Below are 16,274 nucleotides of genomic sequence, written 5' to 3'. Positions count from 1 at the left end.
AGAAAATTCTTCCCCCCCCCCCCCCAAAGCGGAAACGCATTTCTTCTTTCCACTGCTCCACTTCTATATAACAAAAGCCATACGACCAACCATATTACCAACCAGTGAAAGAAAATGAAAAGAGAAGAGACCGTCAAGAATCGGCATATATTCGCCGATAAAAGATGGATCGTCCCTCTTGTCATCGCCGGTTCCATAGTTGTCTCCAGCTTCGTAAAAACCGCCGATTACTCCATCCTTTGTTCGCTTGCGAAAACCAGATCCATGGCCATTGACAAATACTCCGCCACGCCGATCCAACTCCAAGCCATCATCCACTACGCCACTTCACAGATCATCCCCCAGCAGAACTTCCAAGAGATCTCCGTAACATTCGACGTGCTCAAGAAACGATCTCCTTGCAATTTCCTCATCTTTGGACTCGGCTACGACTCCCTCATGTGGACTGCACTCAATCCTAATGGGAATACTATATTCCTGGAAGAGGACCAGAAATGGGTCCAGAGTGTGCTCAAAGACGCGCCGAGCCTACACGCGCACGCCGTCAAGTACCGTACGCAGCTCAAGGAAGCCGACGATCTGCTCACCCATTACCTGTCGGAGCCGAGCTGTTACCCTTCGAAAGCTTACTTGCGCGGAAACGACAAGTGCAGGCTTGCCTTGACGGGATTTCCTGATGAGTATTACGATACCGAGTGGGATCTGATAATGATCGATGCGCCGCGTGGATGGTACCCGGAGGCCCCGGGAAGGATGGCGGCGATATTCTCGGCGGCAGTGATGGCGAGGAACAGGAAAGGATCGGGCGTGACGCGTGTGTTCTTGCACGATGTTAATCGGCGAGTGGAGAAGGTATTCGCCGAGGAGTTCTTGTGCAGGAAGTACTTGGTGCAGAGCGTGGGGAGGCTTTGGCATTTCGAGATCCCGCCAGCTTCTAACATGAGCAGCCTCGACAGCCATCGGTTTTGCTAAAATGCGCCCTTTTAATTTTCTTAATAAAACGCACTATATTAGTTATTTAGTAAAATTATTTTTTGAAAATTTATTTTTCCCTACTTTCCTCTTCATTAGTACACTACTGGTAATGCTTGGGAAAATAGTATCGACCGTCGGATTTTCATGATGAGATGTACTTTTATAAGAAAAATATTTTAATTATCAATGTATTTATTTTGCATGCTATTTTAATTAATTATTGTACTTGAGGGTTGAGGTGGTCCATAAAGGAGGCAGATTATCTTGGATGATTGAGCATGGGTGTTATCAACCATACAGAACACAAAATCCGGTCAGTGGAGCGTGAACGGTAGCGGCTGACCCTCACCGAGAACCAACCTCGTCGTGTCGAGGACGACGTGCCATGAGATTCGATGTACCTCCTAGAACCAATGCATAGAATGCATAGTCGTCTCATTTACATCAGCCGGATAAGCAAAAAGCCCGCTGGGACTATGTTTACATCAGCCGGATAATGAAGACGGAAAACACTCTCTTCCACTAGTATCGGCGAAGTCTCGAAGGATTCATCGCCGCTGGCTGGATTATCGACGTCGATCATCTTTCGTCCGCCTTCAACGAGTCTAGTGCAACATTGAGGATATTTTGGAAAGACATATTGCTCGATGTATTGCATTTCGCTGTGTTATAGGTCCAGACCATCTCTGACCAAGGCCTTTCAATGTTAAAATTGCTTCAGCTACCAAATGAGCTGGGATTACACTCTGCTTTCTGTTTGTCACAAGTCCAATGTCGCCATCAAAACAAAACTCAAATATCCATATTCTGTATTGTTTTTCAAAAAATATATATTGAGTTTAAAATACTTTTGAAATAAAAAATAATACATAGCCTATACACATATCCTCAAAATGACAACTTTATAAATGTTAAACACCTACTCTGACCCCCAAAAAAAACTTTAAATACCTAAAATAAACAAGATATATAATTTAAACATTTATTTTTTTAATTAAACCTAAAAATTATATGTTTATCAAATTAAACCCTAAATTTTACACCATAAATCTTAAAATTAAAATCGATCCAACAAAACCGAATTAAATCAATCTGGTCGGTTTCCACTTAATATTACTCGCCCTTAATCAATAAACTCAACTATGGACTTACTTGAAAGCCTCTTTGATTCTTTAAGACCTTAGAAGGTCCAAATAGAATGAAAAAGAACCCAATTGATCTTGCTATTTATTTATTGGTTAACGATAATCAATTATTTGGAAACGAAGACATTGAAGGATGCCACAACTTCATTCTTATCTCTTTTTCACCAATTTTGTGTCAAATTGAAAGTAGATAAAGCTATGGTCCACACCCCTTTTATTCTATATGTAACGCCTCCTTCTTCCATGTCAACTTGCTCGCTTCTTTACCCCCTAACCAAATATTTTCCCTTTTTTTTTCTTTAAGGTATTCATGTTGCTCATATCCCTAATATAAGGAAATTGTGTACTTGAATATGTTGGAACCTACAACTTTATATATTTTAGGATAAATTACAAAATTCATCATTCAACTATCTTCTCACTTTTATTTCAATCACTCAAATTTAAAAAAATTCAATTTAATCATTAAACTTTGGAATAACTCATGTTTTGATCACTCTCCAATGATATAGATTATTATTATTATTATTATGACATGAAAAATTTATTAATATTTAATGTCTAATAAAAATAAAAATAAAAAAAATAAAATGCCCAATTTCAATACCTATATCTTAACCCTAATCCTTAACCCCAATCCCCAACCCTCAACATCTTTACTATAGCCATGACCATAGCAATATGCTTTTTCTTTTTGGGAACTCATTTGTATCGAAACCAGAAACTTGGCGGTAGTCTTCTCTGGGGCTGTAAACGAGTAGAATCAAGCTCGAGTATGGTTGAGCTTGACTCAACTTGAAAACTCGTGAGCTTAAAATTGTAAAGCTTGACTCAAACTCGAAATCAAAATTGAAGCTTCTCAAGCTTGAAAAAAACTTGACCTTGGAACTTTTTTAGATTTAGCTCGATTGAAGCTCAAACTTGAGCTTAATTCAAACTCGAACCTAAACCTTAAGAACATGAAAGTTTATATTGTATTTTAAAAAAAACATGTATAAATCTTAAATTTATTAATAATTTAATTTTAAAAAATTAAAAATGTAATACTCTTATAATATTTTTTCAAGTTATTCATGAGCTTTTTGAGTCGAGTATTAAGTAGTTGGTTTCGACTCATTAAGAACTCGAGTCGAATCCATTCCATTCGAATGTTGACCGAACTCTTATAATATTTTTTCAGGTTGACGAGTGGATTTTCACAAATCTCAATATCAAAGGCTGCCACCCTAAGTTTGGCATACCTTGGAATATCTTCTTTGCCTATATGCTTTGGCACGCCTGGAAAGGGAGGAATGACAGTGTTCAATGGAGGGAGGAGTAGCGTGGATTCCATTCTCCATCAAAGCCTCGCCTTGGCTAAGCACAAACTCTCCGAAGCTCTAGTGGACGATGCAGTAGAGATTCAATGGACCCCAGCACTGCTCAATTGGGTCTGCCTCAACACTGATGGTTCAGTTGGCCAAGATAACAAAGCTTCAGCCAGAGGCGTTATTGGGGATAATCTTGGTAATTTTATTCTGGGTTTTAACAAAAATCTTGGCTCTACCTCAGTCGTTGAAGCCGAGCTTTGGGGTGTCTTACATGGTCTCCAACTCGCTTGGTCCTACGGATTTGAAAAGATTCAACTCCAGGTTGATAGCTCGAATGCTTACCATCTCGTCGAAAATGCCTCCCCTAACAGCCCTTACTCCTTGGTCTGTGGCTTAGCAAGCATCCTAAATAAAGCTTGGTGTAGAGTTCAAACTCATCAGACGCGAGGCAAACGTAGTCGCAGATTTTCTAACCAAGATTGGTGACACCAACCCCGGCCATATGACGTTGTTTAACTCTCCGATGCCACACGTAGACGAGCTTCTTAAGCGAGATGTCTCGGGTCCTCCTTATGTCCGTTTGGGACATGCTTAACCTCTCTGTTTAGGCTCACTTCTATTCAAAAAAAGAAAGAAAAAAAAGTAAGACTCGATCCACATTTGATTACATGTTAAAAATTAAAGTTTATTACATACAAATTAGAAGATCATTTTTTTATAAGATAATTTTACCCAAGAACAATAAAAATATCATATTCCATAAAACTAACATAAATTAAATGCAATGAAATTACACAAATTATCATAAAAAGCAACATATGATTTTAGCTTCCAATGAAGAGTCAAACATGATATTTTCATTGCCATAATTATGTTTTAATTTCCAGTACAACAAATGAAATCAAATTATTATATCCACACATAATTATGGACAAATTTAACCCATCACAAAGAATAAAAGCACCAACCAGAAAACAATACAATTTAGACTTTTTTAGGGAAACAAAACGGTGGTTTTTCAAACATTTAATACCATTTAATCTTAAAATAGTGGTAAATCCCATTATGTTTTGTTTGTGATCTACCAACAACATCAAAGCATGTTTGATTAGAGCTGGGAAAATCTATTACAAGAAAACATGGTTTCCATGCCAAGTTTTTACTTGATAAAACAGCTTTGAATTCCATCCTTTTTTCTGTTCTTTTTTTCATGCTGACATGTGCTGGGTATTAGTGCTTGTAATTATATCTGATGAAGATTTGTTGCGAACAATAATTATATCAGCTTCAGAATTACAACAAGAGGATTGAGCAGAGCAGCAGCAGCCTCTCAAAAATCATGGCAACATGCAAAATCTCTTTCTTCTTTCGGACAAGAAAGTGTGTGCGGTCAATCAGATTCATGTCGTTTTCTTTCTCCATAGGTTCTTTTCCAAACCCTAAGTTGCGGCCTCAAGAAGCAACAACCTATGATCTCTGTGACTAATGTTTAAATAACAACTCCAACATGATATTTTCATCACTATCTTAGGATTTCAATCATTTAAAGGTAAACTACACTAATAGTCACTAAACTTTTTGGATGCTTTCATTTTGGTCACCAGACTTTTAAAATTTACATTACATTCATTAAATTTTTAATTCGCTTTCATTAATGTGACAGCCATTAGTTGTTATTAGAAAAAAATCCTATTTTTCAAATTTACAGATATTACAACAGTTGAATTTTCAATTAACAAAGCAAATGACAATCAATCCTAATAGTGGGAAGCCTCCATTTGGCCAAGAATTTAACATAATTTAATTTCAAGTTGATTTACGGTTAAGAGTGTCAGATCAAAAAGTTTTATTGTATTCCTTGTCTCCTTCTGTAATCATTTATACTGCCGTTTGGTGGTTTCTTCTATCGAAAAGATCACCAAACTACTAATATTCTTCTTCTTCCATTTCTTCCCTTTCATTTGAACTCGTCAGAAAACATTCTAATATCCTCAAATCCCTAATAAATCCTTATCGAAACTGAAAGTTAAAACTCATTGATCTGTCATTGTCAACTATATACTCAACTTGAATCCAGACCAAGTTACTCTTTTGGCCGAACAACTTCCCACCTTTAGGATTGATGAACACCTGCTCCATTAATCTATAATTTAGCTTTGGTGGCAACTGCAAATTTAGAGCCTTAGAGAATTTCTTTTGGGAAGAAGACTTTAATGTGTTACCTCAACATTTCTTAATGACAAATCACGATAGTAACCAAATTAAAATTTTAATGACTGTAATACAAAATTTTAAAAATTGATAACCAAAATGAAAACACTTTAAAAGTTCAATAACCATTAATATAATTTACCCTATTTGTTATATACTATGATAAAACTTTGTTACACCCATAATTAAAATAAGATAAACCTATGAACCTAAAATAGGGATGGCAACGGGTCGGGTTTGGGTCGGGTATTGGTCTCCCGTCCCCGTTTAAAAAATACGTACCCGTCCCCGCTTAAAAACCGCGGAGATTTAAACGGGGATCTTCATCGGGTAATCGGAGAAAACCACGGGGAAACGGGTATCCCCATTTAGCATAAACGGGTATTGGGCCGGGTATATATATTTAAATTAAATATATAAATATTATATATATATTTAAATTATATATATAAATATTATATATATTTTTTAATTTAAATTAAATTTATTAATATTATATATATATATATATATATATAATTATTTTTAATATTTATCAGGTCGTGTATCGGGCCGGGTAATCGGGGCGGGGATTACTAAACCCGTCCCCATCCCCGTTTGGCATAAACGATTTTTCTCCGTTCCCGTTTAATTCGGTTTTCGGTTTTCCCCGTCGGGTTCGGGTTTTTTTGCCATCCCTAACCTAAAACATATACTAAATTCTAATTTAACTAGAGATTGATTCAAATTTTCATTAATATTTAATTAGGATTCTAATATAATATATTCTAATATAATATAATTTTATTGTTTAAAGATTATTTGTTAATTAAATTTATTTAATTTGAAAAATTATTGGATAAGATTCTTGGTGGTATGGTAATCGGTTTATAACGAAGAGAAGGGTTTAGCATCTACAACTAAGATTATTTCTTTGTGTAAAAGTTATACGTCGAGATGTAGATTGTTTGTAAATTTATTTGTACAAAAGTTACAAATTATCGTCACTTACCTCCCAACGCCGTAGCACCGCACGATGATCTAATTAGAGATTTAGCAATAGTGAAGACTGAATTGCAGAGTTGTCAAATCTTAGAGGATTCAATGGATAAATTGGAGAATAGAAGACTTTTAGGAAACTCAAACTCACACCAAATATCTTAAAGGGAATTCTCAAGCAATGGGAGCACCAAGTTGAGAATTCTCTTTAAGGGATTTGGTGTGAGCTGGGTCTTCTAAATGTCCTTTGCTCTTCGATTGCATCAAGTCCTCCAAATTCTCCATGTTCTACACTCAGGTTCTCGACATGGGCAAGTTCTTCACCAAGTCATCATGCAACACTCATGTACTCTACTCGATCTTCAGACCTTATCTTCCCCCTTCGTGATACTTTCCGAGACACTCTAAAGGGTAGAGAGATAAAATCTCATTTTGATTTTATTCCGCCCACAAATTCTCATCAAATTTGTAATCCATAGGCATCATTTGCCTGTAAGGGGGAGGACAACACCCATCACTTAGTTCTTTATTTCTGAAAGTACTAAATTATGGGACATTAATTTGATTGTTATAATGACCAAAACAACTTTGCCAAACCCTCTTACAAGAAAAGTGGATTAATTGTTGTGTCGGATGCTTCCCCATTTGTTTGGTCCCAAAATAGATCATGTTGTTTCTTTCACCAGCCCATTATGTTTGTGGCACTCATTGTATTTTCACATGCCACCAACATTATTATTATTATTATTATTAGACGAAAACAACTACATAAATTTCAAAATCTATTTTTAACCATTTGAGTGCCATTGCTGACCAACTGATACAGTTGAGGAGTGTTTTGCAAGTACTGCTAAAATCTGAATCAATGCTTTTGTATTTAATGTGCAGACGGAGACGTTCCATGTTTATACGTTAAGAGCTAATTCGAATCTAAGATTTTTAGGAGATACAACAAATTAATATTCAATCAGTATAATTATATAGATATTTCCGATTGATCGAAATAGATTACGTAATTTATACGTGTGGAATATCTGTGCTATATTATGAACATTCCGAGTTTTTTACCATTCTATTTCGCTAATATCATGATGATCACCGGATTAAATACAACATCATAGCTTTGCTGACAAAAAAAATGAAGACTATGTAAATGAATGAAGCACTTTACAAATTATATGATGAAATTTTGTTCATTACATTACACTAGACTGAAGCTCTAGTTTAATTAATTCATTAGCAGCTATTTATCTCTTTCTCTTAAAGTGCAATGGTTTTACTTTAGTTTGCTAAAGGGAATTCTCAAGTTGACTACTTTCTTAGCAACCATTTTGTTTTGCTTACAAAAGTTAAGACATTCATCTCAACTAAGCATAGTTAAGTTGTACATGCATAATTAATTGTGGACCTTAGACTTTGAAAACCCTTTTTTCCCCTAAAGAATTGAGCAAAAAGATTATAAATATTGACATTCAAATTTTAAATCTTATTACTAAGGGCACGATAAAGGGCATTTCATGCCCCAATTGCCCTATCATTGATCTTAACAAATTATCGACCAAGATCTTAGAGTGCTAACACTAAGAAGCTTTTAGTTCTTTTATTTTCATACAACACTAAGATCAGGAACGAATCTAGAGGTATGCATGTGTGACAGACCAGGAGATAGGGCCAAGACTTATGCGCACATAGCTTCCCAAGAGGTTCTGTGCGGTATATTGGGCTTTACTTGACTATCTGACTTGACTTACTCATTGAAGAATGCTAAAAATCAAGAGGTGATTTTGTTTTTTAGTTATCTAAGTTGTGTTAGATGGGCTCTCAACTATAAATCGAAGTCTTTCTCGTCTCATTTATATGATTCATTCTTTGAAAAATCAAAGCATTTACTCTAAAAGTTCTCTTATTTTCTCTCCTCTTTGTGGCATTCTCTTGATTTTTTATTCCGTTCTTTTTAAATCTGAGTTTAGAGAATTTTAGATTCTCACGTTTATTTTGCACAGTAATTTAGATATTTAACTCGAACTTGATTGTCTAAGGTCGATTATCGAAACCCTAACCCTATAACATATGCAAGGGCACCAGCCTCTCTAGATTTAAATGGTCAATTTGCCACAATAGTTCTTTTTACAGTTTTTAAAATTCAATTTAAATCTTTACAACATAAATTTTATGTGTCTGACCCCAATCATTTTAATTTTATTTTGGTCCCTAAAACCAAATCATGGGTTCGTAACTGAGAACCAGTCGAGAACAATAAAAAGGGGTAGATTATGGCCTTTTCTTTAATTAATTTGAGTAGCCTTTGACATTCTTCAACTTCCCTTTCCTTTGGCAATAATCAAGGGTTATTGTCTCTTAGGTAATATGAGTCGATGAGGGATTAGATGCCGACCAATCATCACGTTTTTTTGTTTCTAACACTGTCTGATGCAAACATTTGCTGTCTATATTTTACCTAATCCAGCCCTTTCAGATTGTCTCCGGAATATATATATATATATATATGCTCAATCAGAATCAACCCTTTTTGTCAATAATTATATCTTCTAGTTAACAAAACGATTTTCCCAATGTTTATAGATGATTGCTAGCTAAAAAGAATCAAACAAAAGAAGTTAGATTAAATGCAGCTCTCAATGGTGACGTTCAATTGGGTTATATACACATCAAGGTTCATGTACCTACGTGTATATATATAGAGAGAGAGATCAGTATGCTTCAAATGGGTAAACCCTAAACCAAACTGGTGCACTTTTCATTTATTTATAGTGTGAGATCTAAAAATATTTTATAGCGTGGATATACATATGTTAACAATACACATTATTTATATGGGGATGACAAATAAATTTTAAAATAAATATCATCAGTAAAATATATAACTTATTAAAATAATCATATTTTAGGGTTATGTATTATCCACCACAGTTTATTTATGACTTCTAACAGATGTTAAAAAAACTATATAAATGTTGGATTTTCATCTGTTTGACATCAACTGACCTTTTCCCTTTATTAGCTTATTATAAATTTAAGATGGTGAATAATTTTTGTTTAGGAGAAGAGAATAAGATGATGAATATTTTTTATAAATTTTAAATCTAATATTCAACCTATTTAGAGACTAAAGGAAGAAGAGATTCGAAGAGAATATTATAATGCTCCTAATGGGTCTAGAACTCGTTACTTAAGAGAATATGAGAATATTTGAATAGAACTATTGTAATAATCCATGGTGCAGAAAGTTCAAACGGCGGATCAAAGCTCATGGAAGGAAGGTGAGATAGTAACATTGTTTGCTCAAAACATACCACCTAGAAATCATTGGAGTGGGTTGAGACAACTATTCGGTAGGCATGAAGATGTGGTTAGTTCGTATATAGCAAGGAAGAATGACAGAACAGGAAAACGTTGTGGTTTTGTTAGATTTTCCAACATAGATGACACAGTTTGAGTTGTCCAAAGATTAAATGGATTATGGTTATTTGGATATATATTATCAGTAAAAGAAGCTCGATATAGAGCCAAGAATCAAAACTGGAAACTGAATAGTCCATTAACCTCTAATGCAACAACCAGGGCAGAACAATGAAAAAGTGTTAGTAGAGAAAGTTCGGAGGAGAAAGCAAGAAGGAGGAGCAGGTTAATACATGGGATATAGATAAGGAAGTTGTTCGAAAGCTTCAGAAATGCTTGGTAGGAACAATGGCGACGGTTTGTTCTTCGAGTCAAATGGAAGACAAGTTACGAGCAGGAGGTCTAGGAGAAATTAAGACCAAGTTTATGGGAGGGAGAGATTTCTTATTACAAATATATGATGAAGAGTTATACAAAATCTTGAAGGAGCATAACTGGTCGTATTTAAATGAAGTTTTTCAGGAAGTTCAACCTTGGTCAGAATCATACAGAGCGTCGGTAAGAGTAATATGAATTAAAATGTTTGGAATGCCGCTACACTGCTGTAATCATAGCACTTTTAAGAGGATATCAGAGCAATAGGGAGAATTCTTAGCGATGGGAGAAAACACACTTCAAGCAATGGGTTGTGAGGAGAATTGACTCATCGCTTCGAAAGCGAGAAGAAAAAGAAGCTACTGTTGTAGTAGATTCTGAATCATCGGCAGGAAGAAGCGTGGACTCATAGGAGGTGAAGAATTTTGAGAGGTGGCTTGAGGAAGATGACAGTCAATTACGTTGTATGGGGAACATACCTAGAGGCGGCTACTTGTCAGGTGAGGACGAGGAGGAAAGAAACATAGGGGATGAAGTAATTATGGGATCGAGGAATGATGATGATGGTTCGGGGAAGGAACAAAAGTAAATCGAGGATGTGGTGAAACACGAGGAGAGAGAGGAAGAAGATGACAACATGAAATTATTTAAGACTGCACGTGTTAATGAGGAAATGAAGGATAATTTAAAAGATTTGACTATATGGGAAGGTCGATTAGAGTCAAAGGCTGTGGAGGATGTGGTTAATATGGGTCTCACAAAAAATTGTGTTAACAAAAGATCTAAGGGAGAAGAAGTCTAACAGGACGGGGTTTTGGCATATCGGGTGTGTGGAAAACCCAAATCGGGGATAGTTTGGGAGGATATGACGCATAAACTTTCTTTGTCATCACAATTGAGTGAGGATATTTTTACGCACAATTCCATGCAGAATCAAAGAGCAAAGGTGGGGAAAAATAAAAAATATAGTTCTCTTCAAAGAATTCAAGATAGATGCGCAGATACCCAAAGGAAGAATAAAAACTGTCGAGGTAAGAAAAATTAGAAGAAAGTGCAAAGTGGGGAAGAATTGACTGAACTTGAAGGCAGATCCCTATTTGATTCTGACCTACAAGCAATATGGCAGAGACAAAAAAAGAAAGCGAATGAAACATTATAGATCGATAGAGAATTGGGGATAGAGTTTAAAGGCTCGGAAGAGGTTTTGGTTCGGGAAATCATAGATGTGGAAGAATTGGAAGGTGAATCTCAATCCATTGAATTTTAGCTGTAACCAGAGGGGGAATAACCGAGATGAGGATCTTATCTTGGATCATAAAAGGTATGGGTTCTGATGTTAAAATTGTTGAACTAAGGAAGATAATTTGGATTCACAAGATTGAAATTGCGTTGATTTAAAAAGTATATGAAGTAACATGTCGTAGTGGAAAAAAAGTCGTAGTGTTGAAAAGAATTCTGAGATAGTGATTGAAAGATAGTTTAAATAGTTATTTCCAACATGGCAGCTTGGAGATGGTAAAACAATGATGTTATGAGAGGATTGTTGGTGTGGATCTAAGCCTATTATAGATGTTTTCCCCGTTTGTATAGGGTACTTCAAAGGAAATTGGTTGTTGTAGCTGGAAAGACGTTGTATGGGAGGTTTATTTGCATGATGCTTGCTGGAACATGAAAAACAGAGTCTGGAAGTGGTTAAAAAATTGGTAATGTCAACAAGAGTTAATCTGAATATACTGGATCGATTAATCTGGATCCATGAAAAAGTTGGAACTTTCTTAGTTAAGATACTATCATAATTGATAGTGAACTTTGGAATAAACGATCCGAAATTTAATTTCGATAGAATATGGGATTTAAAGGTTCCTCCAAAAGTGAAAATTTTTAATTGGATGTTGAAACTAAATAGGAGGGGTGGCCTTAGAGGAGTATCAATACTTGTGTTCGTGGTGTGGGTCTGAAGTTGAATTCTCTAACCATTTATTTGTGAATTGTCAGGTTGTATCCTTCTTTTGGAATTGTATTTGCAGTTGGTGATGGGTGAATTGGTTGAAACCAATGACAATAGATGAATTATTAGAATTTTGCTTTCAAGTTCGATTGCGAGGAGATGCAAAATCGATTTGGCTTATTTGTGCTGCTTCGACACTTTGGAGTTTTTGACTCGCTAGAAACGAGAAACTTTTCGAGAAAAAAATTCAAGGACCCAATTTTTTATGCTAAGATGCGGACGCTTATCTGGTGCAAAGCAATAAAAGAATATGTGATTGAGAATGAGAATAATTTGTGGGAGAATCCATTAGACTGCATAGCAACTGAATGCAAATGAGAGTATTCAGGTTTGAGATAGTCTCCTCCTATAGCCGGCCAATTAAAATTCAACATAGATGGGGCTGCCAAAAAAGACGTTGCTGGCTGCTGGGGAGTTCTCCAAACAGATGTTGGTATTGTTATAGCAATGTTATTAGGGCTAGCACCTGGATTAGGGTCAGACTATGCAGAAGTTTTAGCGATTAAAATCACTCGAGTTATTTGTGGAGGCAAGCTGGACCGAAAAAGCTGAATTGATCATTGGGATTCTCAAGTAGCCTTAAATTGGATCTCGACTGTCACTCTTAGGCCTTGGATGTGGTGGAAATTTTTTGAGGATATTGATCGATTGATGATTAAGATTATGAGAGTTCTATTTGTTCATGTCTCAAGAACGAAGAATGCCATAGCTGATCAACTTACAAAAGCAAGTCTTTGTAGACAAGAATTATTTAAAGAGTGGTGGTAATGAATCTCTGTAACGAAATTGTCTGAATCGAGTAAGAGTTCTGCTACAAAGAAATTCTTATTTAGGGAGTTGTGGTTATACAGGGAAGTGGGGAGAACTGTTCTGCAAAATTTTCATTTTGTGTGTTGTCTTATGTTGTGACGTTTCATGGTCTGGTTTGTGGCTGCTTTAGGTTTTGGTTGAGGTTTCTTTGAATACATCGAGTTAATCTTTGGTTTTGCTTTCATGTATTAGTGAATTAGGGTGGCTTTTTTGGGGTGTTTGCCTTTGCTTTGTTTGCATGGGTGAAAAGGTATTGATGGGTTTAGTTGTGTTTTTAGCTACAATCTGTAAGCTTTTTGTTTGTGTTGCAAGGTTAAGTTAATTGCAGCAGGTTGATCCAGGGTGCTTTCATGATCAGCAGAGTTAGATTGTGTTTGTTTTTAACATTGTTTCAATGCTTGATTGTGTTGTACTCTTTTCCTCCACATAGGCTTAAGGAGGTTTTTTAATGAGGCACACAATTTAGGCTTAAGGTGTATTTGACTTTATTATTAATAAAATTATAACATCCCAAATTACGAGTTAGTGACTAAATTGTAAAACTTCAGAATTTGGATATTAAAGTAGAATAATTGAATAGTTCGATGATTTATTTAGAAATATTTCCTGAAAATTGTTAGTAATTATCAAAGGAATTAAAGGGCAAAATGGTTATTTGACAAAAAAGATATTTTCCCCTTGATAAGAATAAATCACGTGGGGGAGAGTTATCTGGAAACTCTATTATTCTTCTTGCTTTCTTCTTATTGCTTTCTTCTTCCCCGTATGCTCAAGCTCAAGCCAAACAAAGGTGAGTTATCTGATTATTTGTTGATTTAAAGTATGGGTTTTGATCCTTAGGTGATACTTAAGCTTAAGGAAAGCTTAAGTTATCTTATAATCAAAAGATGGAGAAGTTATGAAATATTAAAGAGAATGGGTTTCAAAGTGAATTTCTGAAAAAGATTTAATAATGAAACTTTGAGATGAAATTTAACTTGTCATAGGTATGAATAAGAAGTTATAAGTGTTAAAAGTAAGTTTGGATTACATGGAAAATTTAGTAAGATTCTTAGTTTCAAGAATCTGAATGAGATATGGGAGATAATATGGTGTGGGGATGATAGAAGTTAGTTAAAATGGTTGTAGTTGAGTTTGGTGGTATGAAAGGATCTTTGTATGAGGAAATTCAGTGAAGAGTTGATGAATTTTCGGGTGAAAAAACATGTTTTGGGTAGAGTGTATCGGTACCCTATGTATGTGTACTGATACCCTCTTGAACGAAAAATCACAATGCAATAAGGGTACCGATACTTTAAGGAGTGTATCAATACCCCCTTGAAATAAAAATATCGAATTTAATTTGGGTACCGATACCCCAGTTGTGTATCGATACCCTTCTAAAGGGAAGTATCGGTACTGTACTTAGGGATACCGATACCCCTTAAGGGGGCAAATGTAAATTATGTTTATTAATTAGTTTAAGTTATTGGAATTGAGTTATAATGTTTAGGCTTCTGATAATTGTCTTGAAAATTATGTTTATGTAGATATTGAGCCTAAACAAGTTCCGGAATAATTGAAGAATTAGAATCAATTCGAATCAAGTAAGGCTAAGGTGAGTGCACATTATTTAGTATATGATGTTAATGGGAAATAAGACTTACGACAAGTCTATTCCTTATAGTAGATCATATGAATTCATTAATATAAGCATAGGTTTGACATGATACATGTGGGTTATTGATTATGGCATATATTGAATGATATGTGTGAACACATGTTCATATGATACATGTTATGTGATATGATATATGGGACAAGAAATATGAAATGACTCGGTAAGTTAATATCAGTTATGTGAAAGTAATGTAGGTGTCTATATGTGGTACGTGATTCATGTAAAAATAAGAGAGTGAAATATAAATTAGAAGATATGATCTAAGTTATTATATACATATATGATATATGTTATTAAATTGGATAATGTGATTAAGAATGAAGAATATAAACTAGGTGAATACAATTATATGTAATATGATACATCACTATGAGATAAGTGAAGAAATGTATATATGATAGATGTGATTATATGAAATTAGAATACACGTTATGTGGTATTGACATAAGTGATTATAGGAATATGTAATATAAGATAAGTGAATTCAATATAAGTGAATTCATGGAAATAATATATAATTAATGTGATATAAGTAATTAAGTAAAATTGTGAAATAAGTTATAAGGCACTGATATACAGACTATATGAAAGTATGTACATGAATATATGTATAAGATTAAATGTTATTCTATATGCTATGTGATGTATATGAGAATATATGTGAACAAGATATGACATGATTGGTTACATGAACATATGTGGAATAATATAGACTACGAGACATGATATATGTGATTACATGTATATGTGATACATGTTATATGTTATGAGATAAATGTTTATACATACATGTGGTATGTGATAGAAGAGAATGAACATGTGATTATAAGAGAATGCCCATGTTATATGATATAAGAGCTATAGGTATAGTTGGCATGCCAAGAGTCGAGGGTTACCTATGTTCTTCGGGACATATGGACTGATTACCTATGTTCTTCGGAACATATGGACTGGTCCTTCGGGACATTTATACGAGCTGTGGTGACAACATAATTATGAACAACCTCAATATACTCATATACCTTAAGTTCTCATAAGTGTACATGGGCTTTAAAGAGAGTAAATAAATCAATTGATATGATATTATGTGTGCTCTGTTGTGAAATAATAATAGTATATGTATTGATAAGCATGTTAGCGATACATGTATATGTATGTATTGGTTATAGGAAAATATATATGTTTTTATATGATATGATAGTATTAATTGTTTGTGCATCGATATGAGTAGAGTAATATTATATGTTTTATATGCCTCACTAAGTCATCGACTTAGTGTGTGAGTGTTTCACACGTAGGTTTCGGAAAGCGAGAAGATAAGCTAAGAGGAGAAAGACAGATCATCATCTTCCTTACAAAAAGCAGATCAGAAACATATTGAATATATGTATTTTGTTATATAGAATTTAGTTGGCATGTAATTACAAGATTTGAATTGAATA

General features: G+C 34.7%; 1 protein-coding gene across 1 annotated transcript; it reads left to right on the top strand.

Moving 5' to 3' along the window:
• The first annotated feature begins 114 nt into the window (after window positions 1-114).
• Window positions 115-1,007, top strand: LOC120215330 (probable methyltransferase At1g27930). Its single transcript, XM_039213047.1, has one exon. It carries the CDS (start codon window positions 115-117, stop codon window positions 970-972), a length of 858 nt encoding a protein of 285 aa, XP_039068978.1. The 3' UTR covers window positions 973-1,007.
• The last annotated feature ends 15,267 nt before the right edge of the window (window positions 1,008-16,274 follow it).

The sequence above is a fragment of the Hibiscus syriacus genome, unplaced genomic scaffold (genome assembly GCF_006381635.1).
Source record: "Hibiscus syriacus cultivar Baekdansim isolate YM2019G1 unplaced genomic scaffold, ASM638163v2 tig00110114_pilon, whole genome shotgun sequence".
Classification (NCBI taxonomy): Eukaryota; Viridiplantae; Streptophyta; class Magnoliopsida; order Malvales; family Malvaceae; genus Hibiscus; species Hibiscus syriacus.
Note: the sequence above shows the minus strand (reverse complement) of the source record. Positions and strands in the feature narration are given on the sequence as shown.

Coding starts and splice junctions, on each gene's coding strand:
- LOC120215330 (XM_039213047.1), top strand. CDS start 115: ATGAAAAGAGAAGAGACCGTCAAGAATCGGCATATATTCGCCGATAAA.